This window comes from Entelurus aequoreus, linkage group LG16 (genome assembly GCF_033978785.1).
Source record: "Entelurus aequoreus isolate RoL-2023_Sb linkage group LG16, RoL_Eaeq_v1.1, whole genome shotgun sequence".
Taxonomy (NCBI): domain Eukaryota; kingdom Metazoa; phylum Chordata; class Actinopteri; order Syngnathiformes; family Syngnathidae; genus Entelurus; species Entelurus aequoreus.
The window spans coordinates 45,955,258-45,968,581 of NC_084746.1; the positions used below are offsets into that span (position 1 = coordinate 45,955,258).

Consider the following 13,324-nt stretch of genomic DNA (forward strand, 5'->3'; position numbering starts at 1 on the left):
TGAATGAGCTGTCAGTCTGGTTGTTGTGAAGAAAAACAATGGTGTGTGCTAGGATATAAACATGACGTGCACATTGTCTTCCCAGCTGGTCAGTCTTCCGGAGGCCAAGCTGCTCCTCAAGGAGGATGACGAGCTCATCAAAGAGGTTTTTGACTACTGGAGCCGCAAAAGGAAAAACAGCAAAGCCCTCTCGCTCATCAACATCATCAAGCAGGAGAAGCGGGACGGCTCGAGCACCAGCGACCCCTATGTGGCCTTTCGACGGCGCACGGAAAAGATGCAAACCAGGAAGGTGGGTTCTAGGAATAGGAGTAAGCGGTTTGAAGTCCGTGAAAGCCGACAGCTTTAGGTTTTGCATAGTTTGAGACTCGATATATTCTCATCTTTCAGAATCGTAAGAATGACGAGGCGTCATACGAGAAGATGCTGAAACTCAGGAGGGATCTGAGCCGAGCCGTCACCATCCTGGAGATGATCAAAAGGAGGGAGAAGAGCAAGAGAGAGCTGCTGCACCTGACGCTGGAGGTTTTTGAGAAGAGGTCTGTTTGGCAGAAGTATGAATCAACTTTGTAATAATATTAATTAATATTATTAACAAGTATTGTTTTCCATCAACAGAAATGTCATGTCAGACTATGGTGGAGAGATTTTAGCTGAGGTTCTGGCCGAGCGGGCTCTGGTGAGGCCACAGATTATTCCTCTGGTACCGCTCACCAACCAGTACCACCACATGGACCATAAGGAGTACAAGTCTAAGGTGAACAGACCAAGCACATTTTCAACATCCTTTGTACAAATCATGTTGGACCTTTTGGGTGTAAGTCTTAGAGTGAATTTGTTTTGGTCCTTTTCCAGCCCGATAAGACTGAAGTTCCTCGTCAAAAGAGGAAATACGAGAAGAAGCTGAAAGTATTGACTCAGTCAGCCGGCGCCTCACACTACCAGGGTCCAGCTGTGTTTAATGCCAAGGACCTCAACCAGTATGACTTCCCCAGCTCAGATGAAGAGCCACTGTCCCAGGTAGCAGCACTGAAGCATTCTACCTTGTCCTGGTCCTAGTGTGCCATCTAGAGGCCATTTGTAAAATCACACATCAAACCACAATCTCAACCAGCAACCTCACACTGACCTCTGACCTTGGTGTCCACAGCTCCATTCTGGCTCATCAGAAGCTGAGGAAGAGAACGACCCGGATGGCGCGTACGCCTTTCGCAGGAAGCCGGGCTGTCAGTACTATGCTGTAAGTGTTGTGCTCATCATCAAGAGCTGTGAATATAAGGACGCCCCTCGCTGAGTCTTAGTGTGTTTTCAGGCCCCTCAGGATCGAGTGGGCAGCTGGCCCTGGTCGGCGGGCTGGGATGGTGGCCTGGCAGGAGCCCGATACCGCTACAGTCTCACCACGCTCACGGTGCCACGGCGCTGCCAAGGTCTGGCCCGGCGACGCGTGGGTCGAGGGGGCAGGTAATGAACATTTACGCTTAGCTTTGTGTGTTTTCATTATTTATATCCACGTTTAAGCTTGTTCTCATTGCAGCTCCTTTGCGCAAAATATTTTATTTATTTATTTTTATTTTTTACAATCTGTAAAGTATAGTATATTAAGGTATATTAAAAAGCTGTGTTCCACAACTGGCTTATTTGGCCACACACTGAACACCACTAGTTTAGATATTTCATAAGTGTTGCCAAACGGTAGAAGAGTGTATCTAAGTTGTGTCTTCAACTTCTTAGCACTTATGAAAGTTATAAAGGGTTGGGTTGCTTTTGGAGGTTTTCTGTGTCTTTCATGTAGAGTAACTACATTATGGAGAAGTCTTAGCAGTAGAGCAAAACCAAAAGCATAAACAAAAGTACCAGCTGAATTACGAGCAAGGAGCGAGAAACCTGCAGAGTTGAACATAAGTTCCTGTGTTGCCGAAAACTGCTGTTCCAGCTTTATTGAAACAAACAACAAATATAACATTGTGCACATTTTGCAAGCGGTTATACTTCACACACGCTCACTGGACTTGACACGCTGAATACATCGCCTTTTAAGATGCAAGACACACTCCTTTCACTTTAAAATGTATCCCTCTCTTTGCTAAATATACCGTTAAAGTCACAAATTGGCTTCACCGAGGCTTTCTCCTACATCTTCTCTGGCAAAGCAGGAGATGATGCTGTGTGCTCTGTGTTGTGAGTGGAGTTACCACGCACACCAAGTCATACTTCCGTTATAATGTATGAACGTGGCCAAACCCGGAAGGGCCAAATCCACATGCTAGTTAATTTTTTGCCACAAATCAATAAATGAAAAAATGGTGTGTGCACGTGTGCGCCCGCAGATTGGAGTGGAGCACATTCTCGCAAGAAGGAGACGCTTCACTTTGAGATGCCAAACATCATAGATAGGAACATCGAATTAACAATTTTTTAATTTTAATACCGTCATATTTAATTAATTGGATTATGATATAAAGGGGTCATATTATGATTTTTTTTCTATATTTAAAACAACGTGGGTGGGTCTTTGGTAAAAAAATTTCTATACATTATGTTTTCAAGACTGTTTTAAAGCTGCTCTTCGACAGTATTAAAAGCTCTATCGTCGGCCAAATGTATGTAATTTATATTGTATATCATCTATCGTGCAACCCGAGTTATTAGGGATGTAACAGTATCAAAAGCTCACTGTACAATATCACGGTATAAAGGCCACGATATGATATTATTGTGGTATATGTCCCAAAAAAAGACATAAAAATGCCATAGTGTGTAAAATTAAGTGTCAGGAATGTGTAGGTTGAACACAAACATAATGCTCAAATGTTTTAATCATATTTATTACTACAAACATGTATTTTTAAGAATTGTGGAGGGACATTTAATGTTTAAAGCAAATATTAAAAATAACTCGCAGTTGATGTCTTTAAAGTAACAATGTAAACATCCAGTGTAAAACAACAATGTTAAATTTAGTGTCTTTCCACTTTTACTTTCTAAGAAGCAGTGAACATGTTTATATCAGTCTACAATATGCAGTGTCTCAGAAAAGTTTACTAACAATACAACTTTTAATAATGTAAATACCTCACACACTGATGTTTGGCTTTGCTGGCTTAAATATATTTTCAGGGTTACGGTTTATGAGGTGTCGACTTGTCCAGGGTGTACAGCGGGTACGGTACAGAAAGTATTTAGACCCTTTAAATTCTTCACTCTGTTTCATTGTAGCCATTTGCTAAAATCTAAGAAGTTTATTGTATTTTTCATTAATGTATACACATCACACCATCTTAACAGAAAAAAACAAATCACATCTACATAAGTATTCAGACCTTTTGCTCAATACTATGTTGATCCACCGCTGGTTTTTATCCATTATGTTTCTCTACATACATTCATATCATGGCGCAAAGATGAGTGATGAGAGGCGGCCAATTTTACCTCACAACACACTGCAATGGAACTTTAGAAAAAACTGAGGTAATTTGTAATTTTCTCATCACCGGAGAAGCACAATTAATAAAAAATAGCATCTTAAAACAAAGCACATACAGGTTTTCCGCAGGGCAATAAAAAGCATTAAAAGTCATTAAATTAATTTTGCAAAAATTGAGGCCTTAAATGGCATTTAAAAGTATTTAATCTGATGTCCAGAGGCATACATTTTATTTTAGACAATTCTAGAACTGAGCCAATAGCCAATACGTCAATCAATGGAATGGTAAATGAAAATAAACTCAACGTCATCGATACTTTGCTACATTTGTGTTTCTTTTGTTCGGCTGCTGCTTTCAAATTGCATAAAGAGGTCTTGTAAGATTTGAAAGCGTAATAAGCGCTGCCTCCATACGGCAAATGAAACTGTTCTGGGGGCCCAATTGTGGCCTTTCTTTGGTGACTCTAGGCATGTAGTCCTTAAATTACAAGTAGAGTGGAAAAACAAGTTGCCTATATAGTGAAGCTTTTATCACATATGTCTGATTTATGACACCAAAACTTCCAAAGTTAGCGAATAAATAGATATTATCAAAATAATATCAATCTCAGAGATTCCAGAGCCATTTTTAGAGATAATGAGGATGCCAGTCACGTGATTGTGTGGCGTTGTGCTAGGAACCAAAGATCCCTTCCCTATCAACAACAATGCTAATCAAGCAGACTTTGTGAGAGCCAACAACTAATACTTTTGGAAAAATTATGATCCAGGACCTTGTATTTTTGAGCCCGAACACAAAGAGGATGAGCAATAAGTTTTAGAAGTTGAGTGATGGATGCAGTTTCATTGTGACAGTAGCATCCGCAGCATTGCTAAGTGCTAAACCAGGGGTCGGCAACCCGCGGCTCCGGAGCCGCATGCGGCTCCTTGACCATTCTGATGCGGCTCAGCTACACACGTGCCGACTCCCCCGATTTTCCCAGGAGAATTATGGATCTCAGTGTCTCTCATAGATTACTACCAGGGAAACAATAATCCTATTTACACTCTAATTACTAAATAAAGGGCATGCTCTAATTGCACTGCAGTAATTGTCCTTTATAGCATATACATACAGCATGCCAGTCCAGCCACATGTTGCATGATGTTATTACTTGCACACACAGGGGACAGCAAAGCATACTTACTCATCAGCCACACAGCTTACACTGACGGTAGCCGTATCAAACAACTTTAACATTGTTACGTTACAAATATGCGCCACACTGTGAACCCACACCAAAAAAGAATGAAAAACACATTTCTGGAGAACATCCCACCGTAACACAACATAAACACAACACAACCATTACCCAGAATCCCATGCAGCCCTAACTCTTCCGGTCTACATTATACACTCCCGCTACCACCAAATCCCCCCACACATCAACCTCACCCCCCCCCCCCCCCCCCCCCTCTCCGTGCGCTGGTTGAGCGGAAGAGTTAGGGCTGCATGGGATTCTGGGTATTGGTACCGTCAGTGTAAGATGTGTGGCTGCTGAAGTAGTAGCCTTGCTGTCACTTACGTGAGCAAGCTGAAATTGCATTCTACGTGTGGTCGAGCAGGTACACTGTTAGGGCAGACTGTAGAGGGCGCCAAATGCAGTGTCATCACGCTCTGATATTCGGGAGTCTCCCGGGAAAAATGAGAGGGTTGGCAAGTATGACGCTATCAAGTGCCATTCATTCAAAACTCGTGGGCTGCACTAACACCAAATTTCCACATTAAAGTGTGTGCCGGTACGTGTGTCGGAGACCCCTGGTTAACATAGCACAAAGCATTAAAGCTTTGTATGCGGTGTTTTTCATTTTAAATTTTTTTTGTGGCTCCCATTACTTTCTTTAATTTGTGAAACTTGCCAAAATGGCTCTTTGAGTGGTAAAGGTTGCCGACCCCTGTGCTAAACATACAAACTATCAATACCAAACCAGAATAAAACAAAAGCCGAAGATGTTTGGTGCGCAATATTCAAAATGGCTGACTGAATTTGTGGCTTTTTGTGATGTTTAAACAGTGTTTTCACATACTTTGCGGATTGTAAATACAATTTGATATAGTGTAATGGATACAATGAAACAAAAATAAGCATATAAAGTCATCTTGTTTTTCCATTCTACTGGTACTGTGACTTCATGTCATGTTAATGAGAAAGCTGAGTTTGTTTCATACTCAACTCCCCCACTCACTTCAACACACGAGCAGCTAACTTGGCTGACATTAGCAGGTCTAGTGACACACCTCACATGACCTATGGTGGCATAGGGTGGACAAACAAGACAATTCTCACAACAGACACAACCTATATTTATGTATATGTCTACACACACATGTGAAATACAAATAACTTTTTTGATTTTAGCAAATGGCTTCAATGAAACAAAAATGAGAGACAAGCGGCAGGAAATACATAATGGTTTGAGGATTTATCAAGTACTTTTTCAGTTCACTCGTATTTCCCGCGATGTACAATTTGTTGGGTGATTTCCCTCTGTGCACTGCGAAAGTGGTGCGCTTTGCTTTGTAGAACACAGACTTTTGTACCTCCGCCAAAGAGTTTGTCTTTTGTTAGCAACATAATGCAAAAAGTTTTCAACAGATTTAGAAATTTCCAAAAACAGTTCCTCTCATCTACTAAGAACACACCTGTTTGCAGCGTCCCACGCCCCTACCTTGCCTGTCTCAGAGGATTCTGGGAGATGTAGTTTATTTTCAGACCCGGCCAACGCTAAAACGCCAGAAAAAAAATTACACTCCCGAGTTTTTGTTTGATACTGTAACACATCTCAGTATTATTGAGAAGACTTTGAAACTGGAATACCGCGGTATCTACAATACCGTTACACCCCTACTAGTTATACATTGTATTTGTTACGGTTAGAATTAAGACGTGCAGATGAATCGACATCGACACATAGAGCTTCTAACTGACACAAAACTTATTTTGTTTTTTCCATCCATTCATCCATTTTCTACTGCTTGTCCCTTTCGGGGTCGCGGGGGGTCACTGGAGCCTATCTCAGCTGCATTCGGGTATTTCGGTATATTCGTTTTTCTCCTTGTAATTCTATCTCTACTAATACACCATCGCTGGTTGTGCAGTTACACGACAGGTTTTGCAGAGAAAGTAGCCCTGTGACACAAGCGTCAGGAAGAAAAAGTCAAACAGAAAGTTGACTTAAAGCCAGCAGCTTGTTCCAAAATGAATTCTTTGTCAGTTCTTTGGACACACTTTGGCGGCAAAAGGTATAAGTTCGAGCAAAAAAATACTGTAGTAGTTGAATGCATGGCTGTAACTACCATTGAGGACACAGAGGTCAAGTCCTCTGTATTTTTTTAAGTGACAAAAAGAAAATGATGGTATTGACTGCAAATATTTTTTGTGTAGGACATCGTGTGCACTGTACATCACCATGCGGTAGATCATCGTCTCTCACACGAACATATTTCCCCATTAAGAAACGACAATTTAAACTTTCATAAATAAACATGTTGCTGTCTGAGCAATAATGCTATTCAATTGTGTACAATGTACTCTCTTCGAAAAGAGTGATCGTTCCATACTCAGAGGAATACGAGACAGAGGTGTTTTGTAGTGTTCAAGAAACGGCTGAACAGAGTAAGACAACGCCCGCCAGAAATAATGAAAAAGAATAGGATTCATTTGTTACGCACTTTTTATTTTAAATAAATCTTGAATTGCTACAGTACAAACCAATATTTTAAACAAGTTTAGCCAATAAAACAGATAAAATACTAAGTCTAAAACACTATCAATGAAGCGTAACAAACCCAAAACATGCAAAATAGTGGGCTTTCTAATGGTGTCTATTTAGTTTGATTAGAAAATAATTAAAACTAAGTAAAAAGTTTTCAAGTGTGTGTAGACGTATTTTTGAGTACATTAAACAATACCGCAACAATAATAACTGGTAATTTTGGTCACGATAACTGTGATATGAAATGTTTTTTTTAATCGTTACATTCCTATCGTACAATAACCAAATGGAGGTAGATAATTTAATTAATGGAGATTTAGTTATTTGCCATAAGCATTCAGCCCTTTTAGGTACTGACATGTCCTCTTCTTTCCTGGTAGGGTCTTACTGGACCGAGCGTACTCGGACTTTGATGTTTTTCATGAACTGGACCCCGATATGCTGGACCCGCCCCTTCCAACGAGTTCGTGCTCGCCGGCTGCCAGCAAGTTTGCCATTACCTCAGAAACAAATACCTCAGACAGAAGTTCCTCCCCACCCTCCCCCTCTTTGCACACGGACCTCAGTCGGATTCTTTTGAACATAAAGTCGTGCCGATGGCGGCACTTCAGACCGCGGACACTACCACTACACGAGCTGGACAACGCCCATCCTCTCTTCCGCAGGCTGAGTCGAGGCGTAAAGCGCCCGCTCTCCACCTCCAATGTCGGACTACCCTCCCAGCGCTCTGGACGGGTCGTCCCCCCTGCCCCACCCCCTGTTGGTAAGCCACTATTACTGCAGATTCATGCCCCACATTGAATCGGTTGTTAATTCTAGTTAGTCCCTCAATTTCTTCTGTTTTTTCCAGGACAGCTTGTTATTGGAAGCTAACGTTAGCATAGTGCGAAACAGCTGCTGCTGTTTTACGCACAAAACTACTAGGAGGCGGGATGGGAGAATCTTTATCAAGCCCTATAAATTCCCATTGCAAAATTTAAAAGATATCCATCCATCTTAGATTAAATCAATTGTTTTCTACCAAGCCATAGTCCTAACTAATAGTTCTGATGCAGCCTCTCATCTGTTTCTTGGTTTTTGACAGAAAATAAGAGTTGACGCTATGAACAAACACTTTGAAATATTCTGTCTGAAATATTAATTCTACAGTAGAAGTAGTTGTTAGGGTTGCGTAACTTTTGCATATTATTCAATACGATGCCTAATGGAGCAGATTTTGATAATTAAAGCACAATTTGTGACAATGTTAGACTAGCGTTACAACATGGTTCACCAGTTAATACTACAGGCATGAGTTGTGTAATAATTGAGCAAAATTAAGTTACCTTCAAGACGTTACTTGTACATTATCACCTTACTACTTAGTCTTGTCTGGTTACTACCGTTTACGTTAGCACTGGTACCTTCATGGTACCAAGATTTGATGCAAAGTGGGACCCCTTTTTTATTTATTTTTTATTTTACAAGTTTGTGTCCTGTGCACGTGCGAGAGAGAAGTCTTGTTTTAAAGTACCCAATGTGACCTTTAATCATCATCTTGAATAGATACGTTTTAGAGCATGTTTAGGTGTAATGTCTACTTGCATTTAGAGCGCTCAGTGATGGTTCACCTGTGTAAAAAAGCTTTTGTGTGTCAGCTTTCACAGCTGAGCAGTTCCAGCAGCACCATGAGCAGCTGGTCCAGATGCAGAAGGACCAGCTGGAGCAGATCCAGCAGCAGCAAGCCAACAGGGCCACCACTGCCAACAGCACACAGGTGTGTTAACATCCTCTTGCTCAGACGTGACACTTACTTACCGCGTGGTCCGCTCCTCTACCCACAGGCCTCGACCAACATGTTGGACCAGGCCAACGCTCAGTACGCTGCCTCGGCCCTCATCACCGCCGATCAAATTTTGGCACTAAAAACAAAGGAAGAGCTCGGCCTGGGAGGCGGAGTCAATGGCGTCCTCTCCCCCTCAGGTACAATCCTGACTGAGAATATTGACCAAGCGGTTGAAAATCGAGCTTTCATCTACAGGAAAGAGTGTTCATTTGTGGCCCACAACTTGAATTTTTATTGGCCCGCAACATATTTTAAAAACTAAATGGACATCGGAACAATCACTATTTGCGCTGTCAGCTGAAACACAAAGCTGAGATGTTTTCCTTTAATATTTAACTGTTTGTCTCCATCACTTTGGTTTTATCATATAATTAAACAGTGACAAGTTCCTTACAAATTTGGCCCTACATCGTTCATATTTGTTTGTATACAATGATGCTTCCTTTAGAAATGGTATTGTTAATAAATATTCATCTTGGACTCTTCTTCAGGTGTCTACAAAGGCTTGCACCTCTCGAGCACAGTCTCCCCTTCTGTTGCCGCTCCGGCCCCGCCCACAACTATGTCCAGCTCCGCCTCGCTGCACCCGACCACCGCCACCAGCTCTGCACCCGCTAACAACAATAATGGCACCGCCCACCCTGTCAGCGCCACAACCACTAACGCCACTCAGGCCCCGCTGGGGAACAACAACAGCCTGCGTCTAGGCCTTTCCGTCGGCAAACGAGCCCACGCACCCCGAACGCTGAGCAGCGCCATGTCGACATCCGCCTTAAAGCTCGCGGCCGCAGCCACTGTCAACTGTCAGAAACCCAAGGTCACCGCCGCGTCTGCATCGCCGCTTGACATGGTGCCCAGGTGAGCCACACATTTAACACCTTTGTTGTTGCTCCTTTTCCACCAAGCGCTAAAGTTCACTTTGTCGGCTTCCTGTTCACGGCCAAATATTTGACTCACTTTTCGGCAAAACCAAAATCAGTGGAAGGGTGCCTAAAGGGCAAGGCTAGACATAGTGCAGTGTGTTGATAGGTAGACAGCCAATGGCCACTTCCTGAATGTCTTAATTTGTAAAATGTAAAAAAAAAAAAAATATATGATGAGAACCTAGTTTATAATACAAAAACTAAATGTCTATTGCTTGTGTTCCATCATGTGACATCTTCACGGAAGTGAAAAACTGAGATTGCTGTTGTGCAGCAGGCGAACTATCTGAGTACGCAAGGAGCCTAGATCTTCCTGCAAAAAGCAGATACGAACAAAAAAATCTAACTATGCAATGGAATCTATCCATATACTTTATTTAAAAAAAGATTTGTCGAGTGATCCCAAGGATTACCTGTCGATCGCGTTCGCAGACATGTCGAATTATCTGGCGCTCGTGACGTCATTCTGCATGACAACTTGAAAAAGCATGGAGCTCTACAAGAAAATGTGTATCTAGACTCTCCCAGATAAATCATGTATCGTTTGTGCTTGAGTAAGGTTGCATTTTATGAATAAACTTCGCATCTACAGCCATGTTTGTTGCTTTGTTGTTGTTGCATGCGCCGTTTACGAGTACGCATGTTTTTCCCCATCTTTATCAAAATATAACTATAGATGTTATCTTTGTGTATGTGCTGAAAGTTTCATGCCTTTGGCAAAAAGCTTAACTCTTTAAGGTTTTGCTCAAATTAGCTTTTATTTAGACTCGCCGAGTTGGTGCTTTACGAAACACTTGTAGGAAAAATGTGTTTTAAGATCTCCGAAACAAATATCAAGATAATAGTTCAATGGGGAATACTAAACGTTAAAGTACATCAAACAAATTCTTTAAAGAAGTGATCACTGCAAACTTGCGTGTTCTTCCAGTGCGTGACACTTTTCTCGTTGTCGTTTCGTAAAATCTTGCACTCTTCTGCCCTTCTATATTACTTCTCGAGAAACTCTGAAGAAGCGTTTATCCTTTTTGCGTTTTGAACGATTCGTATACCGGAAAACAATACAAGCATAGGGCTTTTTTTTTGGAGAAAGGCTAAATGACGCCTAGTACCCACGGAGAACAGACGTTGGCTTGACTACCACACGTATTTAGTGAGCCCGACGTGACGTCATGCAAATCTAAACATTACCGTATTATGCAGCGCTTTTTAGCGTCCTGTCAGTGCACTGTCTATTACTTTTGTAAAATATAAAAGATAATGAGTCACTAAAAGACAAACACTAGTTTACAATACAAAACATTGTTTATACAGTATCATGCTGCACTTTTTAGCAACCTGTATTACTTTTTAAAAATGTAAAAAAGAGGAAGTCTCTGAAAGACAAAAACTACATTTTACAATTAAAAAATGTCTATACCCTATTATGCAGCACTTTTTAGCATCTTCCTCTCAGCGCAGGGTCAGGTGTGTTACTGACCCAGGTGTGTGACATGAGTGGAATAAAAAACGACTACCTCCATTTATTTACTTGGACACCTTTCACCGTGTGCTCATGCGAGTTAGCTGGCCGGCTCTTCCGAACCTTCAAGTGCACTTGAGCCCTTGGTGGAAACTTTAAAATAAGACTGTTTTTGTGACTGCTGTGGTGGTCTTGTAGGGACAACCATGAGCAAGACAAGGCGCCCCTCAACAGTCTGTCAGAGAATACAATGGCCATGGAGGTGACGTAGCCAGCGGACTCCATTATGTTTTTTTTAGGTGCTATGCATCGTCTGTTAGGCTTGAACGCGGGCGGCGGTTGACTGAGCGCGGTGAGGCTGTGTGTCCACAGTGACTGCTCCTGGAGCCAATCATGATGCTCGTCTGGTGTATACCCCCCACCCTGCCCCATTTCCATATTTGTTACTGTTAATAAGAGATTGTCTGTAAATTCTTAATATGGCAATTATATGTACAGTACTGAATATTTGTACCCCCTCCTTGTATATAACATTACTTGAATACAGAATTGTTCATTTGTGATGTTTTGCACTCGACATATTGAAAAAAAAATCCAAATTAAAGAGAACGATAAACTGCAGCTGGTGCGACAAGTGTCAACGTGTCATGGCGTGCGCGTGCGTGTGCACGGAGCCCGCTCCCTCGTCTATTTATTGTGCCGTGTTTACAAAGTCTGCAACGCCACGCCCACTTTTTGTTTGCCTGGCACCGCCCTCTCCCTCTTATCCCGCCATGCCCGTGTGTGAGTGCGCGTTCGCGGGTGCGCGACTCCGTGCACAGGCGGAAGGTGTGCGTCTCCACAAAGCTCTTCCACACATCGTCATAAAGATTGTCTTTGCTGCTGCGTCTGAGCACTATTGACGTGTGTCATGTGACCATGCTGCTTTTCTATGATTTCAACCTTCAGACACTCATTGTTTTCTAAAATAAATATTTTTGTACCTCCACTTTTTTTATTTCGTTTCTTTTGACTTCTCCATTCTTTTTGTTTGTTGCCGAAGGATGACATGGATCATTCCACTTTGGACAAAAGCGACCATGTGTTATTGACAAATGAAATAAAATCATCTGACATTTGAAGCCCGGGAGGTGAGAGGGTGCCTTTCATTCTGGGCAGCAGGACAAAACAAAGCAGATCTTCTCTTCTGTGAAGAGTTTGGTACTGAACACGGCTACTTGTAGTTTTTCTTTCTTTTTATGTCTTTGACCCCACTCCCCTCCCTCCGAGCCCACTCCAGCGGTCGCTTGTTGACTTGTCTGCTTGTGTGGACACACTGAGGCAAAGGTGTCAATGAAATAAACATCCAGGGCATTAACTACATGTGTGCACCACTGACTCTTTTCTTTTACTTTTCTCTTTGTCTCCTTTGTCCATGAAAGTGCAGACGTCTTGTAATCTGGTTCTTCCAATTTAACATCAACTATGTTTAAGATTAAGTGTTCAAAGGGAGGCAGTATGATAAATTAGGAACAGAATAAAACTCCCTAACTTTAATGGATATTTCTAGGCCTGTCAAATGAGTTAACTCTTGATTAATCTTACATTTCTCATTAGTCATGCATATATGCAGATGAATCACAATGTATTGTTAAGAGCACATGCTCCTTTCCCTTTAGCTGCAGATTAGTAGGCATGAAACGTATGGTTTTTGTACATTCAGTGATCAGGCCATTGCAAAGATGAGTGAGGAGACTTGGACTGTTGTGGTCACTGACATAATGCACCGACTGTAGTTTATATAAAACTGTTGCAAGGTTTCCAACATTTAATGGTTTTGTATTTAAATGAAACCTTTTTTTTTTTTTTTTAAACTTCCTCTAAAATTCTGTATTTTTGGTCCAAATATCAAGCTTCTTTTTTTAAACATTTAAAAAATGCAAGCAGATAATATCCTG

At 41.7% G+C, this 13,324-nt stretch overlaps 1 protein-coding gene across 3 annotated transcripts in view; it reads left to right on the plus strand.

The window, feature by feature from the left end:
• The window catches only part of LOC133631078 (enhancer of polycomb homolog 1-like), a 67,279-nt gene extending 54,530 nt beyond the window's left edge, over window positions 1–12,749 (plus strand). For 2 of the 3 annotated variants that reach the window (XM_062023112.1, XM_062023110.1), the window contains 11 exons: window positions 86–292; window positions 391–539; window positions 619–757; window positions 856–1,023; window positions 1,151–1,240; window positions 1,313–1,461; window positions 7,561–7,943; window positions 8,818–8,936; window positions 9,004–9,142; window positions 9,497–9,863; window positions 11,586–12,749. In XM_062023112.1, coding sequence (XP_061879096.1) covers window positions 86–292; window positions 391–539; window positions 619–757; window positions 856–1,023; window positions 1,151–1,240; window positions 1,313–1,461; window positions 7,561–7,943; window positions 8,818–8,936; window positions 9,004–9,142; window positions 9,497–9,863; window positions 11,586–11,658 — 1,983 coding nt within the window. In that variant the 3' untranslated portion in view covers window positions 11,659–12,749. The remainder of the gene's footprint in view (window positions 1–85; window positions 293–390; window positions 540–618; window positions 758–855; window positions 1,024–1,150; window positions 1,241–1,312; window positions 1,462–7,560; window positions 7,944–8,817; window positions 8,937–9,003; window positions 9,143–9,496; window positions 9,864–11,585) is intronic. The other variant, XM_062023111.1, reaches the window with a different exon arrangement.
• The last annotated feature ends 575 nt before the right edge of the window (window positions 12,750–13,324 follow it).